Below are 13,679 nucleotides of genomic sequence, written 5' to 3' on the forward strand. Positions count from 1 at the left end.
TTCTGGGCGCGCGGGGCTCTGGGAAATGTAGTTCCGCGCGGGCGCGGCGGCGGCGTGGCGGGCCCGGAGGGGCGGGGGGGCGGCCTCTCTCCGCCGGCCCGGCGTCCCGGGGCGCCACCGACAGCGCGGGGTGCGCGGAGGGCGGGCGAGCGGGCCGCGCTTGCGCCGTCCCGGCCGGTGGAGGAGGTGCGGAGGCGGCGGGGGCGGGGCGGCGGGGTCCGGGCGGCCGGGGCGGCGGGGCGGGCGGCCGGGGTGGCGGATCCGTGCGGGTTCTGGGGTCCCGGGCCGCCCCCGTGGGGTCGGGCGGGCCGGCGCGGCGGCGGGGGTCGCCCGGCTCAGACCCGGGGAGGCGGGCGGCGGGGTCGCCCTCGCTCGCCGCCGCTCCCCGAGCGGCCGGTCCCGCCCGCGGAGGGGAGGAGGCGCCGCCGGCCGCCCTGTCCCGGGCCCTGCGGGGCCTCCCCCCGACGGCCGGACCCTGCTCACCCCGCTTTCGGCTTGCGAAGACTGCCGGCTGGGGGGCAGCGTTCTCCCGGTCGCAGCCGCCCTTGGTAATAAAGGCTTTCCTCGCCGAGTCCGCGTCGGTTCTTCCCTGGGCAGGTTCCCGGGGCGCGGGGGGTCCCCGCTGAGCCGTCGGCCTGCCCTGGAGCTGGGGGCCTCGGCCTGCCTCGGGCCGGGCGGCGGCGGGGCCCGCGGGCTGGTGAGCGGGCGCTGAGGGCGGGGGCCGGCGCCCAGCCGGCGGCCCTCGCAGGTGCGGCTGGGGAGGACCTGCGGCTCGGCTGCGGTGCTGAGCGAGCCAGGGAGTCGTGGGGGTGCGGGGTGGGGGCCCGGGAGATTAGGTGGCCGGCAGTGGTGAGAGGGCAAGGTGAGGCTCAGTGAGAGCAGTGAGGGGCGCCGACTTGGTTGACCTCATGGCCCTGTAGGAGGGGGTGAGTGGAGTTCTGGGGGGCCCTTCGGGATTCTGGGGCTGTCAGTTTCTGGCCAGCGGGCAGCCCGTGGAGCTTATTGAGGGGCACTTGGGGGAGCCGTGGGAGTGTGGTGGGGCTGCTGCCCTGGGCACTGGGCGCTCTTGGGTGTGGTGTGGGTGGCTGGGGTCCTGGGGGGGGGTGAGGGTGGTGCATGGGTGGAGCGGTTGGGTTCATCAGGGCCTGTGCGGTCCACGGGGAGGTCATCTCCGTCAGCGCTGGTCAGCCTGTGGGAGCCCATGGGGGGGAGGCTGCAGGTCCCGCATTAGCACAGAGACCCATCCCCCCTTTCTGTTCTTGGGGGTGAGCGAGGCACCTGTCCCCTGATCCCCCATGGTCAGCCTCCCTGCACCATCTGCTCTCCAGCCTGCACCCCTGGGGCTGGTCTCCTGTCCAGAGCCCAGCTAGCACCCCCAGAGGTCTCTCCTGCGTGGAGGCCATCCCCGCCATTCTCACACAGTCCAAGGAGTTGGCGCACTCTCGTTCATCTGCTCCGGGGAGACGCCGTCCCACCTGCTGGCCCATGTGCCCAGACAGGGCTGACCGGGTGGCGCTGCTCCCTGGCCAGCCGGTGAGACCAAGTGAGCCCGTGCCCTCAAGGTTGTGAGTTTGAGGGCGTGTGCACGGAGCAGGGCTGAGCGCTGGCGGGGCGTGGGAGGCTCCTGCACGGGGCACCTCCACTAGTCCCTGAGGCTGCTAGAGGGTCTGCGCCTCAGCCTGAGGGCCCACCCTGGCGGGAACTCCCGGGGCCGGTGGACCTGGACCTCGGGGGCCCCAGACCTGGGTAGCAGTGACTCTGGGTGTCATCTTTCCCTCAGGGCCACTCTCACAGTTCACCCGGCTGGGCGCAATGCTGGGGCCTGGGGACAAGGTGCTGTCCCTGTGGCCTCGGCCAGTGGTCCCTGGAGAGCCACGCTCCAGACCTCCTTCTTCACACTGGGCGCACGCACAGGCAGGCGCCCGCTGCTAACGTAGACACCCTGCCCAAGGGTTCTTCCTGCCCTGGAGGAGGCCCTTGCTCTGCCCACCACCGCTGTTTGGGGTCACAGCTCACATTGCAGCCCGTCCTGCAAGACTGACTGGCTCTTGGCAGCCTCCTAACACCCCGTGGCCTCATAGACCTGGTCCTGCCTCTGGCCTTATGCCCTAGGCGATGCCAGGAGCCAGCCCCTGGCCACCTCACACGGGTCGGAGAGAGTCTGCTCTGCTTCCAGCCCAGCTTGATGTGGGCAGCAACGGCTTCGAGGGGCAACATCCCGTCCCACCTGTTGGCTGCCCTGGGTGAACCCGCCTCTCGGGCATGTGGGCCAAGCCTGCTGTGCAGTGAGGTCAGCCTCCTCCCGAGCAGCACAGGCCCTGGCATCCAGCCTCCTCGCGCCTGTCAGCCCAGCCTGTGGGTGCCATGTGTTGAGCTGCCTGCTCAGGCTGCCCCACCACAGGGAGGACCGCGGGCGGCAGACACTGGGGCAGCACCATGGCCCAGACGTGCTTTCTGTTCCGACCGGTCACATTCATGAGTGTTGTGTCATCCCGGGGGGAAAGGCCGCCCTGGGGACCCCGCGCCGTGGGGCTCACTGGTCCGTCCTTGGCCCGGCCAGGGCAGCGGAGACACCGCGTGTATCTGGGGTGTTGGCACCAAGAGAGAGCACTAGGGTGATGGTGCTGCCTAAAGCCTGGGCCTTGGAGAGCGCGGCAGAAACGGTGGTGGTGCCCTGTTGTCTCGACACAGAGCTCACTGGAAAATAATTAAAGCCAAAGTCTGCCAACCCAGAAACCCTTTGCACAAACTGGAGGAGAAAGGAAAAGTCCTACTGCTGAATAAAAACTAAGCTGGACTGGCGCACGCCAGGCGGCACCCGTGGGGCACACAGAGGCCGGGTGGCGCCCCCCCCACCAGCGGCCTCCTCCTGGGGATGCAGTCCTGGGAAGGGTGGGTGCCTTGGGAGGGTGCAGGGCTGAGCCCACAGGCTTGCTCAGGGCTTGAGGGCCACAACTTCAGGGCCAGGCGTCTGGGACCTGCTCGCTGAGTCCTCCCGGAGGCTCCTCCCCTTTCCCACAGGTCCCCCCTGACCCCAGCCATGGCTCCCAGGAACCAGACGACTCCAGCAAGATAGGAGGGAAGAGGCCTTGGGACTGGGCGTGGCCTGCCTCTCCAGACCGCACCCCAGGAGTGGGGAAGATGCTGGGGACACAGGTGAGTCCTTTGTCCCCCGTTTGCAGCTGTCACGGCTCACCAGGCATGGCAGCCAGTGGTGAGGTGCGAGCACATCACTCACAGTCAGAGAAGGCCCCGGGGAGGCGTGAGGGACACAGTGGATTCTGGAGTCGCTATGGTTTTCAAGGTGGACGTGGACACGTGAGCAATGAGGCCCTTGGCTGGACATGAGCTGCAGGCTGGCCCCCGCGGTGGTGGGAGCCAGGAGAGAGGCGGCAGCCGGCTGGCCGGTCGCCCGGGGAGCGCATTCCTGTGACCACTCGTGAGGACGGGGAGCTCTGGGGTGGCGGCAGGAGGGCTGCAGCAGGGGGAGCGCTGGCTCTCCCCGTCTGTCCCATCTTCGATGTCCATCATCGGCGTTGGCACTCCGTGAAGGCCCCTGGTGTGACCGCCTCTGTCACCTTCAGCTGCTCCTGCTGGCGCTGTGGCGAAGGCGCCTTGATGCCTGTTGGGCCCCAGCTGTTGTCGGGCGCTGACTGGCCTCCGTGCGCACCCACGTCTGTCCCGCTGGTGGGCTCCCTAGCCTGCTGTTTTCTGGTAGGTCCTTTGGCGCCTCAGCCACCCATTTGTTACCTGGGCGCCGTCTCATTTCACCATCCACTTCTGTTTCTGCTGCACGGCAGGAGCGAGCGAGGACTGGCAGTGCGCTTGGAGCAGGGGTGGGCAGAGGGCGCTGGTGCCTTGACCCCGTTGCTGGGGAAAGGCCCCCGGCCGCCTCCTGCTGTGCGAGGCCAGCTCGGAGTCCAGAGCCGCCTCCTGCAGTCAGGGATTGCTCTGGCGCTCTGTGGTGAGCAGTTGGTTATTTCACTCGTGCATGGATGTTCAATGTCTTCAAAAGTTTCCTCTGTTGAGATGGTCAGTATTTGTTCTCTCGGGTGTTAACACGGTGAGTTACGTTGATCCCGTGAGCACTGGGCCTCTGGCTCCCTGGGGTGCGCAGCCTCATGGTGGCGCGAGGCCCTTATTTTGCTGATCTGGTCACTTCCTGCTTTGTCAGGGACTGTCGTTGCGGGTGTGTTACGTGACAGGCCCCGCCTGGCCTGCGGTTTTCTTCTCGCGCTGTCACTGGTGTTTGCTTCAGGGCAATGCTCTTGTTATATCAGGAAGGGATTCTGTTAAATTTGTGCTTTTTTCATAAATGTTTCACTGGTGAGACCGTCTGGACCTGGAGTTTTATTAGAAGATTTTTAACCACAAACTGAGTGTATCTAGCAGACACGGGGCTGTCGGGTCACCGGCTCCTCCCGAGGAAGCACCAGCCGCTCAGCCTTTTCTAGGAATCTGGGCAGCTTTGCCTGAATGGCCGGCCTCGCGGGCGAGAGCTGCTGTGTCCCTTTCTCTGACCGCGTGGGTCAGAACTGGGGTCCCCTGCTCCCACCTGCCCTCGGTGCTCTGCTCCTTGCCAGTCTCTCCCAGCTGGGCTAGAGGTGAGGAAGGAGCTTCCTGGCTCACGAGTTCTGTTCTTCCGCTCGCTCGTCTCCTCGGTGGCTCCGCTGACAGTGAGTCTTTCTTCCCGCATGTGTAAGTGTCAACTTGCTCTTTAGTTTCTGCAGGTGAAAGGTGGGGTTACTGCTTTCAGGCCTTTTTTTTAGCTATCTGTCCTCTACATTTCTTGTGTAGTTCTGCTTTAACTGGTTTTATGAAGTATCTTTTCATTCAGTTTAGACTATTTTTGTGATTTCCCGTGTGACCTGTAGCTTGTTTGATTTCCGAGCGTTTGGGGATTTTCCAGGTATTTTTAGTTAATGTTATTATCCAAGACTGTGCTTTGATTCTGTTCTTTTCAAGTTGTTGTGTTTTGCTTTGTGATACGGGAGGGATTTTAACTTGAACTTTCCGTGGCCCCTTACAGAACGCCGTCCGCCTGCCCGCGGCTTTGTTGGCTCTGTACATGCCAGCTGGTCAGGCCGACCGGGACGCTGTCCAGGGCACCCATGCCCTTGCTGATCTTCTGACCAGTGATCCCTGTTTTTCTCCCCCCGCTTGTCCTGGGTTTCCCTGTGCGCTCCCCGCAGCGAGTCTCTCGTTCTGTTTGCTGGGGCACTCGGCGTGGCAGAGGCGGCGCCTGCCGTTCTGCCTCCGCCTCTGCTCTGTGTGGGTGCTGCGCCTTCCCGAGCTCCCTGCCTCTGCCCACAGCCGCTTTTGTCTCCCCTGTTCCTGTTTGTCCAGCCACTGTCGACTCTACCGGTCCTTGGGCAGCACGCGTGACTGAACAGGGATTATGAACTGCCAGACTGAACAGGGATTATGCTTTTGTAGATATCATTTGAGGATGTGGCTGTGGATTTCACCTTGGAGGAGTGGCAGCTACTTGATCCTACTCAGAAGATCTTGTACAGGGACGTGATGTTGGAGAACTACAGCAACCTGGCCTCCTTGGGTAAGGTGTTCCTCTGTCCCGTAGCTGGTGCCGAGACTGGCGCCTCCGGGAAGCGTACTGAGTTTGCATGAGTTGCACTTGTCAGAAATTATTTCTCTTATTGAAAGATCTTTATTTGCTCACTTCATGCCATGGCCATTATGGAGATGTTCTCCGTGTGGAGGAGCTAGCGGCTGAGCCGCCGTCCTCTGTGTTTCCAATTAACAGGCCGTTGCGCTTGCAAGCCTGACGCGGTTTCCAGGGAGTGTAGGGGAGAGCCGTGGGCGGGAGGCGAGGCCCCCCTTCCGGGCCAGGCTTCAGGTGAGATGGGCGTGGCTCTCAGTGAAGGCTCTCGGTGAAGGTTGAGGTCCCAGGTGTTTGATGGGCAGGCACCCCAAGTGCTCTGTCAGCTGCATCTGAAGTTCATCCAGACTGTGACAGTCTGTGGTTCTTACTGTGCTCTGGCCCTGCCCCCTCCACACACCCCCACTGCGCCCCGCAAGCTCATGCTGAAATGCCCCTCAGCGGTCACAGGGATAGACGGCCTCCCTCCGGGCCTTCTTCCCAGGTCAGGCGGCTCTTCCTTTTTCTTCCTCCCCAGCTCAACCTGCAGCAGCCTCTTTCCTCCTTTAAGAATTCATAAATTTTTTTCTCATCTGAGGTGATATTCATTACCTCTGAGCTTCCTTTATTACCTCTCTTGCTATAACTTATCTGGTTTCTGTTCTAAAGCTGTCAACTAGAAGGTGAGTCCGGGGTATAGAATTAGAAGCAAACACCTGAAATGCGGTGGGGGCAGACCCTGCCCATGCACCTGAAGACATTGCCCCCAGAGTTCCTCCTGGTGTACACACCTGCAGCCTCTAAGCCTTCCCCTGTGCCCCTGCTGGCTGCCAAGTCCCCATCTCTTGCCTTGTGTCATCTTAGCTCCATTTGTGTTGAAGAGCCTCACAGTGGCCTCTTCTCTGCCTCTTACTGGCCTTGTACCTGCCAGTTTATTCTGTGGCCAAAATTATGGTCAGTGCACTTGGATAAGTCCCATCCCCAGGCCTGTCCTCTCCTGGTGAGAACCATCCCTTTCGCAGCTGACTCCCCAGCGATTATTCCTAACGCCAGAGTGTTCTGGACTCTCCAGGGACCTCGGTCTAGCCAGTCATCATCTGGAACTCCCTAGCCAGTTAGGCCATGGAAAGATGGCAGGTAACTCCGGCTTTTGTGTGTTCTCTCTGGAATCTACAGTGTGTAATAAGTATTTCATGAACTGATTGTTGTGGGGGCAGATAAGGCTAATCCTTCCTTCCTTCCTTCCTTCCTTCCTTCCTTCCTTCCTCCCTTCTTCCCTCCCTCCCTCCCTGCCTTAGCTGAGGTGCAGGCCAGAGGTATGGCGGGGCGGTGAGAGGACTCCCCAGAGACAGAGTGGGGAGCAGAATAGGCAGACTGTGGGGAGACAGGAGAGATCTGCTGCGCCCTGTGGGTCAGCTCCCTGGCCAGGGATCGGACTCATGCTACAGTGGCCGCCGATAGAGTGATAACACTGAGACTTAATCCTTGCGCCACCAGAGAGACCCCTCACTCACCTTATCAAGATCTTACTTGGTTCTTCCTCTGAAATTCTTATATGCTTGAGTTTTTCTTCCTTTTTTTTAAAAAAAAAAAAAAAGATTTATTTAGTTATGTATATAAGAGCTGGGGTACAGGCCAGAGATAGGTGGGTGAGAGGACTCACCAGAGACAGAGTGGGGAGCAGAACAGGCAGACTGACTGAAACATGCTGCTGAGGGGAGCAGCAGGGAGACAGGAGAGGTCTGCTGCACCCTGTGGGTTTCTCTCTGGCTGGCCAGGGATCGAACTCATGCTACAGAGGCTGTGGATTGCTTCATAGTGTGATGCTTAACTCCTTGCACCACCAGGGCCCCTGTTTGAGTTTTTTTTCCCTAATAAAACTTTTTTCCCTAAAAAAAAAATTTTCCACAGAAAAGAAGTACTTGCCTTATATTAAGATCATGCCAATTCTTTCATCTCATAAAGGAATACTTCCTAGGAATGTTACTCACGATTGCTAGTAAAGGATATCATCATAAAATAAATCCTTGAGGGCCTCCCTGGTGGCACAAGGGGTTAAGGCTCAGCACTATCAAGCTATCGCCAGCCACTGCGGCCTGAGTTCCATCCCCGGCCAGGGAGCTGACCCACAGGATGCAGCAGACCTTTCCTGTCTCCCCTCTACTCCCCTCAGCAGTGGATTTCAGTGGATCTGCCTGTTTTGCTCCCCACTCTGTCTCTAGGGAGTCCTCTCACCCCTGCACCTCTGGCCTATACCCCAGCTCTTGTGTGCATAAATAAAGAAAATAAATCTTTTTAAAATAAATAAATTTTTAAAAGATCACTTTAGGGCCTCCCCTGGCAGTGCGGGTGATTGAGCACAGTGCTATGAAGCTGTCTGCAGTCTCTGCAACGCGGGTTCGATCCCAGCCGGCCGGCGAGAATCCCACATGGCGCAGCAGACCTTTCCTGTCTCGCCCGCTGCTCTCCTCAGAAGTGTATTTCAGTCAGTCTGCCTGTTCTGCTCTCCGCTCTGTCTCTGGTGAATCCTCTCACCCTCCCACGCGCCTGGCCTGTACCCCAGTTCTTGTATGCATGAATAAATAAATTTTGGGGAAAAAAATCACTTTAAACATTCAATTAGTAGGGGGCCTTCCTGGTGGCCTAGGGGTTAAGTATCAGAGCTATCACTGTTAACAGCCTGAGTTCGATCCCCAGCCAGGGAGCTGACCCACATGGCAGTTTGGGATAATTTCCATAGATAGCATTGTGTATAGATTCAGTGTATAGGTTATAAAGTCCATTGTAATGTCCACAGACCTAAACAAAAATGTTACAGCTGAGAATTCTACAAAGTAGCTCTTAGGTGACCTTCTTGAATGAAAATGTTTTACAAAGGTTAACGATAGTAGAAAAAACTTAAGTTTTTCATCTGTCCGATGTGAAGCTGATACTCTGCCTGCTCTCTGCATCTATCCAGTGTTTCTTCCTCTATAGAATGCAGTGGTTTTTGATCTTGCTCTCCTGCACTTGTTACTGTCTGTCTCCACTGCACCATAAACCCACTGAGAGCAGGTGCGCACATGATCTTCTGCCATTGACAAGTTCTGGATATGTAGTAGATAATCCATAGATGATTGCTGAGTAGCTAAATCAGTCATCCGGTTATCAGTGAGAAATCACTTCAGTCTCCTTTATCTCGTGATCACTGTTCTTTGAGTACATTTCATCTTATTTTTAAGTTCATGTTTATAAATATTTGTAATTTAAAAATCTGTTTTCATTTTTGCTAAAATATTCTGTACTTAATAAATACACATTATATTTGAGGGGTTTTTTATTCTTTTCTTTTATTTTTTTTTTAATATAATGGGATCCTGGGCTTCATTTCAGAAATTTTATTGAATAGGCATAATCATTAGGTGATTTACACAATGTGAATCATTTTTTTTCTTTTTAGAAGTCTACCTAGATAATGATCTCAAAATGTGGCACCAGGATAATCAACACAAGCTTAAAAGTGTGGAGAAAGAACATGAATATGATATTTTTGGGAAAATATTTCACTCAAGCATTAACTTTGTTCATGTAGGAACGAGACCCCCTCAGTGTGTCACAGGCAAAAAATATTTGAAACATCCTTTTAATTTTATTATTCCAAAAAATAACTGTGGAAGAAAGAAACTTGATGAGCTCAATAATAAATCGCTATTTTATATCAAACCTAACAGAACTCACTGTGGAACAAAATATTGTGAGTGCAATAAATGTAGACAAGTCGGTGGGATAGTGTCCTGGCTCCTCACAAACCACGTAACACACACAGGAGTCTGTTCATGCCCCGAATGTGGCAAAGTCTTTAACAAGAAGTCACAGCTCATCGTACATCACAGAACTCACACAGGCGAGAAGCCGTATGGATGCAGTGAGTGTGGGAAAGCCTTCTCCCAGAAGTCACTGCTCACTATTCATCAAAGGACTCATTCAGGAGAAAAACCGTATCAGTGTGGAGAATGTCAAAAAGCTTTCAGCAGGAAGTCACCGCTCATTCTGCATCAGAGAACTCACACGGGAGAGAAGCCCTATGGATGCAGCGAGTGTGGGAAAGCCTTCAGCAGGAAGTCACAGCTCAAAAGACATCAGATAACCCACACAAGAGAGAAACCCTTTCAGTGCAGTGACTGTGGGAAAGCTTTCTCCCAGAAATTAAAGCTCATTACTCACCAGAGAGCACATACAGGCGAGAAACCCTGCAAGTGTGGAGATTGTGGAAAAGCCTTCTTTTGGAAGTCCCAGCTTATTACTCATCAGAGGACGCACACAGGGAAGAAGCCTTATGCATGCAGCGAGTGTGGGAAAGCCTTCAGCAGGAACTCACTGCTCATTAGGCACCAGAGGATCCACACTGGAGAGAAACCCTATGGGTGCGGCGAATGTGGTGAAGCCTTCATCAGAAAACCACAACTCATTAAACATCAAATGCTTCACACTGGAGAGAGGAACTATCGGTGCTCTGAATGCGAAGAAGGCTTTTATAAGAAGTCAGAGCTCATTAGACATCAAAAACTTCACTTAGGTGAGAAACCTTATGGCTGTGTTGAATGTGGAAAAACCTTCTTTGGGAAGTCACAGCTCCTAACACATCAGAGAACACACACTGGAGAGAAACCGTATGAATGCAGTGAGTGTGGGAAAGCCTTCACCCAGAAGTCAAGCCTGATATCACATCAGAGAACACACACAGGCGAGAAACCCTACGAGTGCAGTGAGTGTGGGAAGACCTTCAGTGAGAAGTCAAGTCTCATTCATCACCAGAGAACCCATACTGGGGAAAAACCCTTTGAGTGTGATGAATGTAGGAAAGCTTTTGCCTGGAAACCGCAGCTCCTTCGGCATCAGAGAATTCACACGGGAGAGAAGCCCTACGAGTGCAGTGAGTGTGGGAAAGCATTTGTTCAGAAAGTGCAGCTCATTAAGCATCAGAGAAATCACACAGGGGAGAAGACCTATGGATGCAGTGATTGTGCAAAAGCTTTCTTTGAGAAGGCACAGCTCATCATACACCAGAGAATTCACACAGGAGAGAGACCCTACAAATGTGGTGAATGTGGGAAGTGTTTCACGAGAAAGTCACATCTTATGAGGCATCAAAGAATCCACACTGGAGATAGGTACTATGGGTGCCCCAAATGTGGGACAGCCTTCAGCCGGAAAGCACAGCTCCTGACCCATCAGAGAACGCATACGTAGGTGCCGTATGTGCAGGCACAGGCAGCCTGTGCCCTCAGTCATCCCCTCTGGCATTCTGAGGGCATGTGCAGCAGAGAAGACCTGTCAGTGGAGTGGCTGACAGTTGCAAATTGTTTGTGGTAAGACGAGTCCACTAGACAGAATTTTTAAAGGAGAAGAGTGTTTTTTAGAAAGAAGACAATATAAGCAAACCTTTTTCCAGGAAATACAATTTCCTGCACATCGATGACTCCTCAGCGTGGGAGTCTCGTCAGTACTAGGATAGTACAGGACCTTTCAGCTAACTTACAGTTCATTCATGTGCAGAAGACCTCAACAGGAAGAGAACTCTGGTAACAAGTGAGTGGAGGATTTCATCAAGAAAGGATACCTCACAGTACAATAAAGATGCAAAAAGGAAGTCCTGAGTATTATAGAGATTTCATTCTGAGGAGGAGTGCTGAAAACTTGGAGAATTTGACAAGCATGATCTTGTTGAAATCGTCCCATAAAGAAATGATGATATATAAATTTTTTTAAAAAGTCACTTTTAAATGATAGATGTTTTTAAATGTGACAGGGTCTGCTTTCTGCCCTGGTGCTATAACACGGCCTAGATTAACACCCTTGCCTTAAACAGAAACTGTGCACACATGGGAAGTGATGGTGTTTGGGTGTGACAGGTCCACGTTACCTGCAAGAAGATGGACAAACATGGTGAGAAGAGCCCACGGTTGCCTTGCTCCTCCTGGTGGGGCCCCCAGCCTGCAGCTCACAGGCAGTACTACCTGGTCCTGCTGAGTTGAAGAGAATTGCTGAGTTGGCACCTGGGGAGGCCAAGGTAGCTAGAATTTGCTGGGGAAAGTACTGAAAAGGAGGGTACTTCCAAGAAAGGGCTACAGGAAACTAAAAGGAGTCCCCAATTATCTTGGCTTAGAAGTGATTGACCGAAGTGTGGGTTTCCTGGATATATCCAGGAAGTGTGGCCCGTGTCCAGGAAGTGGCGCTGCAAGCAGTAGCTGAGCAGTCCTGGGGCTCAGCTCGGCCCAGAGGAGCTCATATCCCACCAGCCAGAGTAGACACAGCCTCTAACGCGGACTTTAACGGAATTCCCAAAGTGGGATGTCTTGGTCATGAGTGATGGACCCTAGATTGAAAACTTCTCTGGAAACACAATGTCTGGACCCCATAACTTACCCAACATGCAGAGAAGCAGGAAAATAAGGCCTGTAACCAGGGGGAAGTGAGTCAATAGGAGGATTGGAATTTGTAAACAGGGAGGTTCAAATAGTATCACTAATATAGAGGGGAAAATGAATTCGTTGAAACGTGAAGTGGAAACTACACTTCTTTAAAGCCCAAGCAGAATTTCTTAGAATGAAAACAGTATCTGAAAATTTGAAAATAACAAAATAAAAAACAGATTAGACATCGAAGGGGGAAAAAAATCAATGAACTTGGAGTAAGAATAAAAGCTGTCCAATTGCATGTACAGAGGGAAAAAAGACTGAAAATAAAAAACAAAGAGAATAGGGATTCTATTATGCATGTATAGAAGAGGCAAGTAAAATGCATGTATAGAAGAGGCATGTATAGAAGAGGCAAATAAAATGTTTCAATAAATAATGCTAAAAACTTTTCAGGTATAATGAAAGGTTTAACTCCACATGTTCAAGAAGCTGAAAAACCCCAAAACAGAATGTACAAAGAAAATCACGCCACTATGCATCATAATGAAAACCAGTGATTGAGAACAAGGGGAAAGCAGCAAGACACACCTAAGGTGAGTCCGGGCCTGGTCAGAGGCCACAGCGGAAGACGTCCGCGTCTGAACTGAATGAAAAAATAATCACTGTGTCCAGGGGTTCTGCAGCCTCTTAAAAACATCTTTGAAAAGTGAAAGCAAATGCAGATTTAAAAAAAAAAAATCGAAGAGAATTTATCACCTGTAGACCTGCCTTTAGAAAATATTAAAGGAGTTTGTAGGCAGCAAGAAAATGACACTAAGTGGAAATACGGATGTCTGTGAGGAGATGAGTCTGGAAATATGTTTGTGGGTAAATGAAAAGATTTTCTTCTCACTTTTGGAGTCTTTTAAAAAGGTAACTGACTGCTTGAAGCCAAAGTAATGACAATGAATTTGGGGTAGAACTCTATTTAGAAGTGTGTGTGGCAAGTGACACTTCAGTGTGAATCTTCAGAGGCGGCTGACTGCACAGCATCATCTGGGTCGGATCCTGGTCTCAGGACTCTGGGTGGTTCGGGGGGTGTCTGTACTGAGGTGCTGTGCTAAGGGGGCTCACTGGTCCTGGCATCTGTCCGTACTCAATGCCTGGCCCTTGGAGCCATCTCCCTCCTCTCTGCTCTGCCCTCTGTGATGGCGCCCAGGGCCCCATGGTCCAAGGAAGGCACTGGTAAGAGGCCACCGTCAGAGCAGAGGCTGGCCTGGTTACTGCTCGCCCTCGCTGGACCATGGCCCTGGCCATCCTCAGTCCCCATGTGGCGGCCCCACTTCTACCAGCAGCTCCAGGGAGTGACGCCCCATGCCCTGTTGGTCAGACTTATGGTGCTAACTGCTCCTGGTGCTTCTTTGTCCTTGGCCACCTTCCTTCACTATGTAAATATTCTCTTTATTAAATTTCTTGAGTTAAAATCTCTGGTGTGTGCTTGGTTTTCTGTGCCCTGTGTTGAATGGTGAGCGTTTAACAAATGGTGAGTGTCGTCACCGGACACAGGCCTCAAGGCGTGTGGACTGCCACCAGGCTTTCCTGTGCGTTGAGCAGAAATTGTAACAGGTGACAACTTTTTGGACTTCTCTGGAGCAGGACCCCACCACATATGCCAGTGGTCCCCCAACCCTAAACTAACCTTA

The 13,679-nt window shown here is 53.7% G+C and overlaps 1 protein-coding gene across 1 annotated transcript; it reads left to right on the top strand.

The window, feature by feature from the left end:
• Positions 1-153: 153 nt before the first annotated feature.
• On the top strand, positions 154-13,479 carry ZNF605 (zinc finger protein 605). Its single transcript, XM_037511358.2, has 4 exons — positions 154-186; positions 3,022-3,156; positions 5,437-5,557; positions 9,039-13,479. The coding sequence occupies exons 2-4, from the start codon at positions 3,142-3,144 to the stop codon at positions 10,826-10,828; spliced, it is 1,926 nt and encodes a 641-aa protein (XP_037367255.1). The 5' UTR covers positions 154-186; positions 3,022-3,141; the 3' UTR covers positions 10,829-13,479.
• Positions 13,480-13,679: the final 200 nt, after the last annotated feature.

This window comes from Talpa occidentalis, unplaced genomic scaffold (assembly GCF_014898055.3).
Source record: "Talpa occidentalis isolate TD23 unplaced genomic scaffold, MPIMG_talOcc4v2.1 talOcc4.14, whole genome shotgun sequence".
Classification (NCBI taxonomy): Eukaryota; Metazoa; Chordata; class Mammalia; order Eulipotyphla; family Talpidae; genus Talpa; species Talpa occidentalis.

What these genes read in the sequence shown, in the direction of transcription:
- ZNF605 (XM_037511358.2), top strand. An exon ending in CAGCAACCTGGCCTCCTTGG is followed by an intron (nt 5,558 to 9,038) that starts GTAAGGTGTTCC and finishes TTTTCTTTTTAG; the next exon opens with AAGTCTACCTAGATAATGAT.